At 40.1% G+C, this 16,323-nt stretch overlaps 1 protein-coding gene across 1 annotated transcript; it reads left to right on the top strand.

The window, feature by feature from the left end:
- Window positions 1-8,797: 8,797 nt before the first annotated feature.
- Window positions 8,798-15,235, top strand: LOC134527767 (52 kDa repressor of the inhibitor of the protein kinase-like). The gene is made up of 2 exons (XM_063360698.1): window positions 8,798-9,077; window positions 12,178-15,235. Exons 1-2 carry the CDS (start codon window positions 9,075-9,077, stop codon window positions 14,797-14,799), a joined length of 2,625 nt encoding a protein of 874 aa, XP_063216768.1. The 5' UTR covers window positions 8,798-9,074; the 3' UTR covers window positions 14,800-15,235.
- Window positions 15,236-16,323: the final 1,088 nt, after the last annotated feature.

Consider the following 16,323-nt stretch of genomic DNA (forward strand, 5'->3'; position numbering starts at 1 on the left):
GGGTCGGAACGGACACGCGCTCCATACGAGAGTAGCAGGAGGTCTCGCCTATACCGCAGAAGAAGTTCACCAGCTTCCGCATGGAGGCTCACGACCGGGCTGGTACGGAATGCACCGGTAGCGATGCGGATACCAGCATGGTGAACGCTCGCCAACTGCTTTAACACAGACGGCCGTGCCGAAGAGTATGCCACACATCCGTAGTCGATCTTAATCCGGATCAGAGCATACAAACGAAGCAGGGTCATTCGGTCCGCGCCCCAATCTCCACTACTCGCCAATTTAAGGAGGTTGAGCCCTTTGCCACAATGAACTTTCAGGTCTTTAATGTGAGGCAACCAAGTCAGTTTGTGATCAAACATGAGTCCCAGAAATTTTACCGTATTAGGGACCGGTAGTACTGAGCCATATAGTTAAATCGCAGGGGCAGGGAAGAGACTGCGCCTTCAGGAGAAATGCATCACCTGAGTCTTGGCATGGGAAAACCTGTAGCCTTTAGAGTCCGCCCAGCTCTCCAGCCGCCGCACCGCAAGCTGGATTTGTCGCTCAGCCATGGCGAACGTGGCTGAGTGGCAAAAGATGGCCAAATCATACACGTACAAAGCGCATTGCACTGGAGGGCGTACGGCAGATACAATGCTGTTGATGGCCACTGCAAAGAGGGTGCCGCTCAGTACACTTCCCTGTGGGACACCGTTCTCCTGTACGTACACACGCGAGAGAGTAGTGCCATTACGAACCTGAAAGAAACGATGTTGCATAAAATGTGAGATAAAAAAAAGGGAGATATCCTCGAAGGCCCCAGTCATACAGTTGTTGAAGAATACTAAACCGCCATGTTGTGTCGTAAGCCTTTTCAAGGTTAAATGAGTCAGCGATAACGTGCTGTCTGTGAAGGAAGGCTTCCTGTACCAGTGCTTCCAAGCCCACAAGGTGGTCGACAGTCGAGCGATTACGCCTGAAGCCACATTGGAGAAGTGAGAGGAGCCGCCATGACTCAATGTAATACACCAGGCGGGAATTCGCCATTCTCTCCATGGTCTTGCATATGCAACTGGTAAGTGAGATAGGGCGTTAGTTGGATGCCTCAGAGTTGTCCTTATCTGGCTTTAAAATAGGTACCAAAATCGATTTACACCAGGCGGAGGGGAAAGTCCCGGATATACAAATGTTATTAAATAATTGTAATAAAGCACCCTTTCCTGTCTCCGACATATTCTTCAACATTAAGTAATGTACGCCGATGACTGCCTCGAGTGAGACAGTGCCTTCTCCAGCTTTGTGAGCGTGAAGAGGTTATAGTCTTCCACGCTAGAGGAGCGGAAGTACACTCCGGCACCCTCGTGACGCGCTTTGAGGTTTTGGAACGCGGGAGGATACCGCGCACTGCTCCAGACTGCGGAAAAGGCATGGCCGAGTTGGTTGGCTATGTCCATTTCATTTAGCACAAGGGTACCAGATATTCGGAGATAAAGGATGTAGGTGGAAGTATTGTGTCCATTTAGCTTCTGAATATTGGCCCAAATGTGCTGACTTGTGGAATATACATTGAATTGTGAAATAAACTCTCTCCAGGAATTGCATCTGCTCTCACGAATGTTACGTCGTGCTCGTGCCCTGAAAATGCGGAATTCGTCCAAGCGCTGTTGTGTCGGTCGTACCGTAAACCGTTGGAGTGCTCGCCGTCTGGCACGGATAGCATCACGACACTGGTCATTCCACCAGGGTGTGCGATGCCGACCAGTGGGCGAAGATTTAGGGATGGATATATCTCCCGCAGATACCAACATTGTGGTGAATTGCTCCACTGCAATGTCCACATCTGGATTGAGGGTGGTGGGCACATGGAGGTTATCACGGAATTTTTCCCAGTCCGCTTTCTTAATCACCCATCGAGACGGAAGGTGTGGTGAGTTATTCGTCAGGGTCTCCAGAAAGATCGGGTAGTGATCACTTCCACAGAGGTCGTTGTGAACAGACCCAACAAAATGGGTGATCAAAGCAGGACTACAGAAAGGCAAGTCAATGCAGGTGGAAGAGCCAGTGTGAGAGGTAAAATGAGTAGCAGAACCGGTGTTTAACAGGACCAGGTTGCCACCTGTCAAAATTCCCTCGATCACACGGCCTCTGCTGTCCCGACGTGAGGAGCCTCACAGCTCATTGTGTGCATTGAAAACACCAATAACAATGAACGGTGGTGGTAGCTGCGAGAGAAGATCTTCAAATTCAGCACGACGTAAGCTTTGGGTGGGGGGTATGTACACGCAGCACACCGTGATCAAGATGCCAATGTAGCTGCGAACCGCCACTGCCTGAATTGGGGAACGGAGAGGAATTGCTTCATAAATTGTGTGTCCCGTGCAATGATACTCACGCCGCAGCATGCTTGGTCAGCCTGCAGGTAGTCCACGTGATAGAATGTATGCCCTCTAATAGAGGGTGAGTCAGTAGGACGGAAATGAGTCTCTTGCAAGCAGGTAAGCAAGGGTGTCCGCGAGGCGAGAAGCAGGTGCAGTTCAGTGAGGTTGCAGAAGTACCCTCTGCAATTCCATTGGAGAAGAGTCATAAACATATTGAAGGGGGGTCGGAGGTTACTTATTTGATTTCATTTTCCCCTTATGTCTGTTGAGTACTGGTATAAATGCATTTGATTCAGTGTCTGTCTCCTCAAAAGGGATGTCGTCAGATACCATCGCTGTCTCAACTTCAGAAGTCGAAGGGGTAGGTTGGCGGGATTGCGAGCAGCGGGTCGCCTCCCGTTCACCTGCACTGGTACCGGGTGAAGTGGGAGGAGTTGTAACCTTTCCATTTCCAACCCGCTTCGGTTAAGACTTTCCTGTTGTAGCCTTTGTGGTGGTCCACTTTTCCTGATTAGTAGACAGGTCGCACTGTGTGCTGACTGTTGCTGTCCTGGCGTTCGGGGGAGTAGTCTTTGGTGAAACTGTTAGTGGATCAGTCTGTGTTCCCACGTCGGAAGTCTGCGCGAACACGTCTTTCGTCAGTGGGCGGGAGGCTACTACCTTGTTAAACGGCACTGATGGCTGGGGGCCACGAAGTGACTGAAACTTCCTACGCGCATCGAAAAAAGTTATCTTTTCTTCCACTCGCAGCTTTTGGATAGCCTGTTCGTCTCGGAAGACTGGGTATTCCTTAGACCATACTGGGTGTCCTTGATTGCAGTTGACACAATTCAGTGGTTTGCTGCATTGAGGCGAATCAGAAGGATGCTGTGGTTCAGAGCACTTCGGGCAAACCGCAGGGTTCTTACAATGGGCGGAAGAGTGACCGTATTTCTGGCAGTTGTAGCTGCGGTGCGGAGACGGAACAAACTGTTTAACCCTTACATTAATGTAGCCTACCTTTAAGGTAGGAGGGAGGTCCCGGATACCGAATGTAAGGATAAGAGTAGCTGTAGAAGACAGAACACCATCAGATTTTTTAAATACTCTGCGAACATGGACTACATACTGGGGTGACAATTCGTTCAAGAGTTCTGTATCAGGTACATCGAGCAGGTCAGGACACCAAATGACGCCCTTGTACGTGTTCAGCGACACGTGGGGCTTGACCTCAACGGGGAACTTGACGGTCGCCCCGTTGAACATTTTCATTGCTAGCAGCCCACGCGTCTGGGCGGCATTTGATGTCTCCAACAGGATGTCCTTTCGGTCATTAATCCTTTTGCAGTCTTTGACGGATCCACCAGCTGCACCATCAACCACTCTCTGCAGTTCAAAGGGGGACACCTTTTGAAAGGTGTGCCCCTCGAGACCCTGGATAACCAAAAAACGAGGGGTGGGTAGCTTTACATCAGTCGAGGTGGATTTGCCCGTGTCGCTGTCCAAAGAATCGCTTGTGTCGTTTTTCCTTAATATTTTGTTGTGGCTGTTTACGGTGTCACCCTGAGTGCTTTTAGAAGCCATGGTGGGTGTCCCCCCTAATAGGACTGTCGGCGTAAGCCTGCCGCTCGGAGGGTGAGAGAAAAGAAGCCAGCAGTTGGAACAACCCACGGTTTGTGCCGTTGGGAGGGGGACCAACCTCCCACAGGCCTAAGCTGTACATAGGAGCAGCTACCCTTCACCGCTATTCACTGTGAATCACTGGCCCAGTAGCACATTAGCATGTGCACCGGGCCAAACCGACGACAAGTCGTACTTCCGGGGCAAGGCCGGTTTTATTCCCCTACCTGGGAAAACCTCCCAGGCTCCCCACTATAGAGGTCACCCTAGGTGCCATTTCAGGGGACTTGTGGTTGATTACACCGCCCCCCCCCCCCTGCACAGCGGTAACACATCGCCCCAGCAGGTATGGCTGTGGGGGCAGGTCGGCCCCACCCCCCCCCCCAGTGCGGCGCTAGTGGTGCTACGTGGGTGTACATGTGCATGGATACGGGCTCCACACCTAAAATTGCTTGCTGGGACAGTGAGAAGGGTTCACTAAACCGTCACTAGCAAAGGCACCACGTGTGGTCACACAAGTTGGAGGCAGCACTCAACTGCGAGGAGAGGCCCTCATTAGGAAGGAATACATCGCCCTGGCCTGAGACGATGCTGAGGAAAGAATAGGTATGACGGGACCTGGTGAGGTGAAAAGAGAAAGATGACGAGATAGAGAAGAAAAAGGAAACATGAGGTGAAGGTCCGAACACATTGCACGTCCCGAACGCATCCCGATTAGTCGCCTCGTACGACAAGCACGGGTCGGCTGGGGTGATAGTCGAACCTGTACACCACACGGGGTCTTTTTCTGATAACAATCATTCTGCTGGAAAGAAGTGACTTAGAGGTTTTTAACGACACCCTAATCTTTCAGTTATAAGCCCAGAATGGACATCCCTGGATAGAGTAAAAGGTTTTAATCCTGAGAGTGTGGGAAATGTTTTATCTTTACGAACCTGAGTTGGAAAAAATTCATAACCGGCCTCATAGAGTATTTAATGTTGACGAGACAGACGTATCTGTTGTGCAGTATAAACATAGTAAAACAATAAGTGTGAAAGGAAAGAAAAATGTAGGTATAATAACATCAGGCGAGCGAGGAGCACTGATTACGGCAGTTGTTTGTATGAATGCGACTGGCACCTACGTACCACCAATGTTTGTGTGGCCACGAAAAAAGAAAACGATAATCTCATGGATGGTGCACCATCTGGTTCAATTGGTGCATACAGCCAATCTGGATGGATAAAAGCAGAAATTTTTACACAGTGGTTTGCCCACTTTGTAGCTTTCACATGTCCAAGTGCTGAAGTCCCAGTTTTGTTAGTTTTAGATGGACATAATGCACACACTAGAAACATAAATGTCATAAAGAAGGCAAAAGAGAATAATGTAACTATCATATGCTTGCCTCCACATGCGTCGCATAAAATGCAGCCGCTTGATGTTGGGTTTATGTTCCCATTGAAATCCTATTATGCGAGGGAAGTAGAAAATTATCTCAAGCAAAACGACAGGTGCGACAAACCCCATCCTTCTCTTCTAAGACTGACACGTGTTGCGAAGTTTTTTAATGCGGCCTACACAAAAACAGCAACAATGGAAGGATCTGTGAATTATTTTAGAAAAACAGGTTTGTTCCCGCTGAACCGGCATGTTTTCAGAGATCACGACTTTCCTCTTCATGCTTCTACTGATAGGCCAATTACTTTATCATTACAAGCTTTTCCCTCAACAACTGCAGAACAACCTAGTCCGAACGGGTCAGCACCACAGCCTGATCCAACTGCAATGTCAACACAACATACTGGTCCTCCTACAAACTCAGCGCCAAATAGGCCTACTATTGCTTCAACAAGTTCTATGTTACAGGCCACTCCTTAAACAAGTTCAGCACATCAGAATAAATATTCTGCCATAACCAATCGAGAGGACAAGAAGTCGCATAGCAAAAAAATGGTTTCTCCGGGGGACATTATTCCTTTGCCATATTTTCCTACAGAGGGGCCAATTTCAAGTAGAAGAGGCACTGCAAAAGTCATCACATTAACACCTTACAAATACCAACTAAATGAAAGTATTGCTAGAGGTAGAGGTAAAGGAAAAAAAAAAAGAATGTTGTCACAAAGGAACTTTTCACCTCAACAGTAAAGACCACTAACAAATGCCAGGATAGGCCTAAGTCTGTCAACAAAACGAGCCACACAGTTGGAGTCATCAGAATCGGATGATTTATCGGATTATTTTTCGTTGGAAGACAGCTCCGATGGGATGGATGATATGGACGACAATGATGCAGAGTGTATATTGTGTGCTGGTTTGTGGTCGATGGACAAAAGTGGTGAAGAATGGTGTCAGCATAGAAAGTGCTGTATGTGGGCTCATCAGAACTGTGGTGCTGATGACCAATTTATTTGCCCCAACTGCCTTAAAAAATTTCCAAATATGTTTAAACACGAAGTGTTTATTTTTGAAGGTAATGCAGGTAAACATTGTCGAATTGTGAAGTAAATATGGTTTATGTAAAGCAAAAAATGTAGGGTCTCATATTATGAACCTATTAAAAATTAGTTCAAAATGTCATAATTAAAAAAATAACAAAAAATTACATTGAAATATGTAAATGATTTAATTTTTAAGTGCACATCGTGTTATTAAAGGGCTTACAGAATATGTGTATTTTTTGTTAAAAATATTATAATGTAAAATATATTTTTTTATAATTTTTTAAAAAAAAAGTGTCTCATATTTGGCGCCTTTACCCTAATATACCGTCAAATGGGGTGAATAGGAACAAAATAATGAAAAAAGTTAATTTGTTGCATAGGTTATGAAGTTTTTAAATATGTACTAAGTTATTTGTATTTCATACTCTTTGAAAAGCAAAGAAGAGGAATTTTGGTTTCGCTACTGTTGGCGACATTGGTAAATATTTTTTATTGTTAGTTTAATGATGTGCATTTATCTATGTTGTTTTGAAAGTTCGCAAAACTTTGTCACAGAATAAACAATTGGTAACAGAAGCGACAAAATGTGGTTTAATCCTTGGTTAGTGCGTACCAGCAATCTGATGCTCTCGGGGCACAGAATAAATAAGGGATATCAGAAGCGAACTCCACTGGCCAATCACGAACTCGACCGCGTGGACGGCCGCCATGTTCTAACAGCGTTTCCAACGTATTCGTGTGCTTAGTGTATAAGAGCGACAGATTGTTTTGGAATAGTATTGTGGTGATTTTGTGCAATCGGATTTACTACTAAGATTCGTAGGCAAGTAAATATGTCTGCAAGAATTTCCATTCAAATTTTTTTAATGACTTGATTCTTGGAAGAATGTAAAAACGTAAATAGCCTCGCGGGACAACGTACTGTTCAGCATTTAATAGTTCGAACAACCGGAGGCAAGCTAAGAAAAGAAGTGTCACCAAGTGTTTGTTGTGTTAATGCTCAAGATTACCGCCATCTGAATGTTCCAGAGCAGAATGCGTTAGTTTACATTAGTGGCTATCTTATGTCTAAAGCTCTCATTCGACATTCTTGTGGAGTACATATGTGAAAACTATGCACGTGCTAATGCCATTCTCACTGACAGTTCACAGTTGTTAGGTTATTTCAGAGCATATTAAAGTAATCGTGGAGATTTTGGAGCTTTCATGATGCCTTGTGAAGATTTTGTTAGTTTCATTGTTAAACTTGATGAATTGTTCCAGCTGTTGTTTGAGAAACATAAGACACATGTAATTGCACACAACAATTTTACAAGCATTTGAGCTTGTTGACTTCTGCCATCCTTGCCCCAGTTTTCCATAATTATTTACTATGAAGCTATTTTTAAGAATGAAGATATACCATTCTGTGAAACTGTACAACAGAGAAATATATTTCGAACGACTTCAGAAGAGAAGAAACAGGAAAGCCAATAAAGTTTTACACAGGTAATTGTGCTTCAACAAGTGTGTGTGTGTGTGTGTGTGTGTGTGTGTGTGTGTGTGTGTGTGTGTGTGTGTGTGTGTGTGTGTGTACTCTTGGATTACAGGTATATGGCAAACAGTGCAAATTACAGTACAGTTAATTTTTCTCTGGTTAATCCAATTTCTGTTACTCTACTGTATTCTATTGTATTGCATCATTGTTAGATTCTCATGAGATACGTTTTGTCTTTAAAATTTTGAACACTAGTAGCAAAGCACAGTTAAATCTATTAGTTGAGCATCTTCATAGTATATAAATATGTAAACATGGTACCCTATATTTATGTAGTTTCTGCATTTATGCCAAGTGATTGTTGCACTTTATCTGTTACTGCATCAACAGTGGTAATTCAGTTTGTGTTGGTATTTTTGTTTACAGTTATTTTCTTAGCAGTAATTTTGACTTTTAATTTTTTTATGGAAAAGTCCTTGTGCAAGATTTTTACAAATGTCCATTTTATTTGCTACGTTTTTATTATTATACAGTTGGCAGTGAAAAGTATGTCTCTTATTCCCTCTCATAGGGTTTAAGGCAGGCGCGGCTCCAGAGGGGGGGCTCAAGGGGCGATAGCCCCCCCCCCCGAGACCCGAGACATTATTTTTGTTTAAGAGTGTTTACTTTTATTCCCTTTCATTATAACTTTCTCAATATATTAAAACAAACCAATCTAGAAGTTGGTCTTGGAAATTTGAATTACCCTAGTAAATATAGGGTACCACTTCACTGTCAGCGTGTAGGCTAGCAAGCCTAGTAGGTAGCAGGTAGCAGGAAGTCTCAACCCACGCGGTCGCAGAGGGCACAAAGAGCCCCTGAAATGTGACAGAAAGCTGAAAATGCAGTGGAATTTTGGTCTGGAGTGGGAAGGCATTTACTACAATGGAGGGGGGGGGGTCCATAAATGGCCTGAAGCTGACAGTTTTATTGCACCCGCACGGGAAGGGCCAAACCTTCGTGAAGGGGAAGTAGGGGCACTCGCTACAGTGGCACACTTTGTTCAGTTGTTGCCAGAACTTCTCAGTACTCAGTATTGTCCAAGCTGTGCCTTGCTGTGCTGCGGACCGTGACAAACTATCTAGTTTTTTTACAGAACTGGTGTGCTTGTGGTCGATCAAGAACTAACAACAATGAATTTCTCTCACTTAATCATTTGATATTTTCTACGAAATGGTGAGTACTTATTTATATATCTGCTATAAAACATTGCTGTGTTAAATTTCAGGACTATGTTTGGTGGCATCTTGTAAATGTTAAAAATCAAATATTGCCAGCAACAGCATTTGGCTTCAGTGTTAAGAGTTCAAGGATTTTGAGTGTGATCAAATGACATGCCTCTTACCCTAAATATTTAAATTTGGTTGCCACAAGGTTAAACACGTATTTTCTCAAGTTTGAAAGGTTCACATTGCCGTAAGCCAACGAGTTTTCTCGAGTTACTCCTATTTTATCACTTCTCCATCCAATCGTACTTGGTTGCCGTAATCGTTAAAGTTCACACTTATGTGGTGATGGTCATGGGATCGATTCCAACCCCCGAAATGTGTCAATTTATGAGTAAAATTTTGGCAGCCAAGTCGTGAAGACTCTCTGCATAGCTGTGCGACGTAAGTCTCTTCATTCTCATCGCTTCACACCTCATTCTTGCTTCGTGTTTTGACAATTTGACAAGTACTTTTAAATTGACTCTCATAAGACAACTTTGTCCTTTACTGCGAAGTAACGCTATACAGTTGTAAGTATTATAATCCAAAGTCAACATGAGGTGGTTAGTGTATTATATTGTAAGCGAATTACACATGAACACAAGTAAAAAAAAATTATTTTATTATTATTATTCGCACCATGGTAACGGCTACAAGAGGTAGTCTGTCTTCGAAATCTACCTAAAATCGTGTTATCTATTAAAGTTTACTGTTATATTTTCGTAGAATTCACTGTTTCAAACGGAAACTCTTTTTCCAGTTTGTAATACCGTTGAAAACAAAATTTATATTTGCAATTATTATGAGGTGAATATAAAGCGCAAAACAAGGTCATAAATAATAAATAAAAATATAGGTTTAAAAAAGAGTTTTTGAAACACTGAATGATTTTTTTGCTTTTTTCCCCCCACATATTAAATTCAAATTTTGCTAAATATATTCTATAAAGACTGAGAATTGTTTGAGATAAGCTCAGAAGCTGCCTTTTTTCCTTCTTTTTACATGCAAGTCTGACGAAAATGTACAACCAAAACAAGCAAGACGACAAAGATAATTTCGAGAAAATAATTTAATGGCATGATATGGATTTTAAATATTTGGTAAAAAAAATTAAAAACTCAAATAATCAAATGTAAGACGATTCACAGTTTCCTGACATTTGTGTCATTTGTATGTATGCTGAGGGACTCACAAATATTTTCCTAATTTAAGATAAGTTTTCCCACCGTGGTGTGAAAATGTTGTTTTAATATCTGACTTGATAAATTTTGGAAAAGGAAAAATTCTATTTATTAGTAGCTACCAAATTACTTGAATTGTAAAGCTTTTCTTTAGTGAAATATATAATCAATAAAATATTAGATGAAAGTAACAATTTAGACTACTTTTATTGTGTGTGGTTATAAAGCCGGCACATACGAGAAGATCAGGAAAGAGATTGTGTTTTTTGCCATTTTAATTTCTCAAGCATTAATAACTGTGGTCTACTTAATGTAAATAAGTCCTAGTTTTAGTAGCTGTAATTTATCGTAATTTTTTTCAAAGCCAAACCTAAATGACCAATGATTACCAGGTCTTTAGAACTATAAATAGTGATAAGAAAATAATAACGTCCAAACTGTATCGACCATGAAAGTCGTCTTTCAAATTTTATTATAAATGAGTTGTTTTATTCCTCTTGAAACTGGAAGGATCGTGACATTAATTAGCCCCTTCCCTCTCTGAGCAATTGCATTTTTATATATTTGAAAATTATATTTTCCGACTCAGACATTTGTTATTTATTGCTCTTAAAAATTGGTCATACTTATATCCATCATCACTTTTAGGAAAACACTATTGTTATTTCTTTTCTTAAGAATTAATTATATAATTTACTTATAAAAGGTAGCAAATATTTAATGACAGATCGTAAATTAAACCACAAAAATGAAGTAGGTGGATACCCCTTAATAAACCAAAATAACTGATTACATCGATTGTTTATAAATACTTTTAGTGACAGTCCGGCCAACTGCCGAGTTGCGACTGTGGCGCGAAGACTGTCTGCTCGAGAACATTTTAACGCACAGCACGAACATCAACTTACAGAATAAATCGAATCGTCAAAGGCATTATGTTATGCATGGTCGGGCACAAGGCACAAACGTAAAACTTAGCGCCGCTCTTAGAGTAGTAACAATAGGACCCCTTGGACGATAAAACACGTGAAAATAGCCAGATTGTCACCCCTCAAAGCTCCCCTTAGAGAAAAATAAGAGTAATATATTAATTAAGAAACTACAAAAATTGGTGTATCTATTTCGAGTTCACAACTGCCATAAAACATCAATTTTAGAAAATTTATATATTTTTTGAAAACTTATATAGCGTGTTCGGTTTATGCAGGGCACAAATTTAATGTACGTTAGGGTATGCCAAAACAAGCAGTTTTTGTTAAGTAACGTAGTAGGTTTAAACATTCGGCTTTGGGCGAAGAGCGCAGTTTTGACTGTTAGTGAATACGGTGTTGCGCTTACATATTCGGGTAACAGTAATAACATGGCGAACTTTCATTCACAGAGGTGGCTGATAATGCTAATGGGCTAGAGGTATGTAGAGGCGAAAAAAAAATATTGCAGCGCATTTACAAAGAGCGTTTTCACAAAAGAAGTATTCCGAATAGGAATACGGCTTCATTAGCGACTGTCCACACCACGAAGAGTGACCGCTGATTGCTAGTACACATGTCTAACTAACTCTAAACGTCTGCACTCCGCTTGTCGTGTGCTTCCCGCAGAGCGTGTGACGTCACTGCGCTGCGTCTGCGCTCCCTCTCAGCCAATGATGTAGATGTAGTGCCCATATTCGTATGAAAATCAAGTTTGCATTCTACTATTCGCGCTTAAAAAATTGTAAAGTTGCATTTCCTTTTTTATTCTTCTTTGAAAATTTACTTGTATTTCCATTCCCTGCTACCCATTAAATTTCTGTCCCGCAATAATTAGCAAATGTTCTGTATTTAACATGTTTTAACTTTCTTTTGAAAGCATAAAATATTTAAATTAATTTATACATTTTTTTCACAGGCAAAAGTACCAAAAAGGCCTAAGCTTGGCTCATTGGGCTTTACCAAAAATATTGAGTCATATTTTTCAAGAGCCTCATCTTCAACGAGTCAACAACCACAAGAATTATCAACACAAGCAGCAGCTAATTCAGGAAGTGAGCAAAGAGATGCCATGGATGCTCAAGAGCAACAAGGAGCCATTGCACGATTCAATGGGTCTTCAGTGGATTGTGCTGAAGCTGTTGACTGCAATGTAGGTGCGAGTGAATCAGGTTCAGTAAATTATAATTCAGTTAATCATCCTTCCCACCAAAATGATGTAGGGCTACACATAGGGGTAGGAACCCTTATAAGTGACTACACAAAATGCCAGTTGCTGGAAAATCATTGGACTCCACCTTGCGACTACTCATTTCCTTTTTCTGTTAAAAAAGAGAAATGTAGAGAATATAAGAGGTATTTGTCCAAAAAACATATTGATATGTTTCATTGGGTGGTTTTCTCACATGCAAAGAAAGGACTATTTTGTGTGTACTGTTCTCTCTTCTCTGCCCATGCTGCTGGTCACAATAACGGTATGAAACTAGGGAAGTTGGTGACGGAGCCACTTACCAAATTTTCAAAGCTGACTGGAAAAGATGGTGATTTGGAAGTTCATGATAAAACTGAATATCATAACCAGAATGTCATTGCGGGTAAACGATTCCTACAATCCTACCATAATCCTGAGTTTGAAGTCATTAACCTGATTAATTCTCAACGTCTTCAACAAGTAAATGAAAATCGAGCTAGATTGCGACCTATTATTGAAACCATAATCTTTTGTGGTCGCCAGAATATACCCCTACGAGGGCACAGAGATGATGGTGTCCTACTGGATGATTGTACACCAGCAAACAATGAGGGTAATTTCAGGGAATTATTAAGATTCAAAGTAGCATCAGGTGACAAAGAGTTGGAGAACCATCTCTCTTGTGCATCATCTAGAGCAACTTACATTGGGAAAAATACTCAGAATGAGCTGATAGAATGTTGTGGTGATGAAATTCAATCAATTATTTTAGGCAGAATAAAAAAAGCTGGGTTCTATGCAATTATATTTGATGAAACTACAGATGTAGCACACATTGAGCAACTAAGTCTTAGTGTCAGGTATTTTTATGAAATGACTATCATTGAAGACTTTATAATGTTTATTGATGCCTATAAAGCAATAGATGGAAATTGTCAACACATAGGAGAAAACAAAGAAATTGGTTCTGATTGTAAAAGTGAGGTTATACTTGAACCACGTCTAACAGGCAAATCTATAGGAAAACTTGTCGTACAGATGCTATCAGATAGCGATCTAGATCCACGTCTTTGTGTTGGTATTTCTACAGACAGTTGCAGTGTAATGGTTTCTGAAAGTTCAGGTGCAGTTACAGAAATAATGGGAGTTACGAAAAATGCCACCAGATGTTCGTGTCAAAACCATTGTCTAAACAACTCAATTTCCCAATCATCCAAAGTGTCATCAATTCGCAATACTGTTTCCATAATAAAAACATGCATTTCTTTCTTCAACCAATCTGCCAAAAGACACAAGGTTTTAAGGAAATTTTCGTCCTCAAATATTGCCAGCTTATGTGAGACCAGGTGGGTTGAAAGACACACTTCGTTACTCCAGTTTCGCGAGCATTTACCTAGTATTGTGAAGGCACTCTCTGCTATAACATCATGGCAAGACTCGAAATCGGCCTCAAAAGCATTAACTCTACTTAATTCCTTACTAACCAGTGAATTTATCCTAGCAATGCTCTCTCTCCTGGATGTTTTGAAGATTACACTTCCATTGAGTACCCTCCTTCAAGCAGAATCACTTGATATGCACGAAGCTTCAAATGCTGTTAGGGATACTTTATCTGTTCTCAAGACTAGGAGAGAAAACAGTGACAATACTTTTCATGTAGTGTTTTCTGAAGCAAAAACCTTGGCTTCAAAACTCGATGTAGAAATAAGAAAACCTCGGACAACTGCAAAACAGATACATAGAGAGAACTATGATACTGATGATGCAGAATGTTACTACAGAGCCATTTATAATTCCATGTTGGTTTTTATACTCATCGATATGAAGTCCCGTTTTTCAGAAGACTGTTTGAAATCATTTGACATTCGTTTGCTGGTACCACATATTCTTCTCAATAGAAGTAAAGATGTTGATTTCAGAGAGCGACTAAAAGCTATTGCTTCTCGTTTTTCTTTTATTCAGGATAATCAAGAAAGTGTTTTGTTTGCGAAGCTTGAAGGTGAAGTCTGTGTATGGGAGGCCAAGTGGTTTCGTGAGCTTAAGGCATCAGACGAAGTAGAAGTACCGAAAACTGCAATGGAAGCTATTTTGAAGTGTGAAGAGGAAATGTTTCCTACAATATTTAAGCTACTAAAAATTTTAGTGACATTACCAATTAGTGTAGCTACTGCAGAAAGGTCGTTCTCAACACTTCGAAGGTCAAAAACATGGCTGAGATCAAGAATTCTAGAAGAAAGACTTAATGGACTATGCCTTCTTCATATACACAGAGACATTTCGATAAATATTGATAATATTATTGAAAGATTTGCCAAGAAAGGTAAAAGAAGATTAGATTTTGTCGTCTAATGTAAATGAATTACTTATTCAGTTTCCTTGTTGTTTCAATGTTATCACATAGGTAGATATTTGTAAATATTTATTTGTTTGTGTCCTTTTTATATTCTTTATTTTAGAGTATGTCATATCACCAACATTTACATTCATGTGCCCTGTGTTACATTTACTTGTTTGAAAATGTGTATAAAAGTATGTTAAGTTCAATATTTGAGACTATAAATTTGTAAATATTTAATGGCCAACTGGTGGTATGTTAAAAATAATTTTTTACAACTTCATTTGTATTGCTACGATAGCCCCCACCGAAAAGCCTTCCTAGAGCCGCCCCTGGTTTAAGAATACATAAGATGATATAAAATTTAAAAAAAAATATTATTTCACTTTAAATTGTGAATGTAAAATTTTATCATAGACATATGAATAAAACTAAATCTAATAAAAAAAATTTCTCTTATTACCCTGGCTTCCCTTAAGTAATATACAAATTATGTAAAACTAGAGAAAACTGATATACCTATAATTTCTCAAGTACTCTTGTAATTGTGTTGTATTTGCATAATGTAATGTTATTAATTGGATTGTATTAACATAATGTAATGTTATTACCATGTATCTTGTATTTATAACATGTACCAAATGTAAAACAGCCCAGAGATGAATTTAGGATTAATAAATAAATAAAAATTAATCAGTAAATTATTTGTGTAACTATCTGAACTAAAAAAAACTCCCTATCCTCCCCACATCCACCCTAAGAATCTTACCTGTACAGTTCCTGTAAGCATGTAATTATATTCAAGACATTCTATGAAAATAAATAAGGTAGGTATTGGAAAGAATTCTGCTGTTGGAAGCTTTTTTAATTGCCAAAATGTGAGGACTTTTCTTTAGTTTTAAGTCTTTCGTGAGACTTTTGTAACAGAGGCCTACACTTGGTACACAAATTGGTTACCTATATCAAACTGATGTGATTGGATCACGAAGAAATGGACAAATACCTTTTTATTAATTTGCAATGTAAGTAGGCCTACTTATGTTTATCTCATTTTTATGTTGTGAAAACAGCATATGCCAGTTTTCCTATAGTAGGGTTTCATCAAGCCAATCATTTATTATAACTTACACTTTCAATACGAAGCTGCGTGATATCTACTATATAAATACCACTAAACTAATTAGTAGGCCTACATTTACTATAAACAAACGACTTAAATGCATAACTCATTTATAGCAGTGCTAACCTTGAATCACGAACATGTGTTCTGTTGCCAAACTAAAACATGCATTTCTATATATATGCGTTTACCATTAAAATTTCTGATGAATTTTGAATACGTATTAATAAATTAGTAGCATTTTATGTCTTATTTTCTCGAAATCCTACACTTCGTAAATGGACATATTAACAATAAAATACCTGTCGCGCACTGCACAACTATTGCAACCACCCAAAAAAACAAACACTATTACTCGTGCAAAACCACATTTAATAGATAAAAAGGACTTGTCTTCCATCAGAACAGGTGATTATTC

The sequence above is a fragment of the Bacillus rossius genome, chromosome 1 (assembly GCF_032445375.1).
Source record: "Bacillus rossius redtenbacheri isolate Brsri chromosome 1, Brsri_v3, whole genome shotgun sequence".
NCBI lineage: Eukaryota > Metazoa > Arthropoda > Insecta > Phasmatodea > Bacillidae > Bacillus > Bacillus rossius.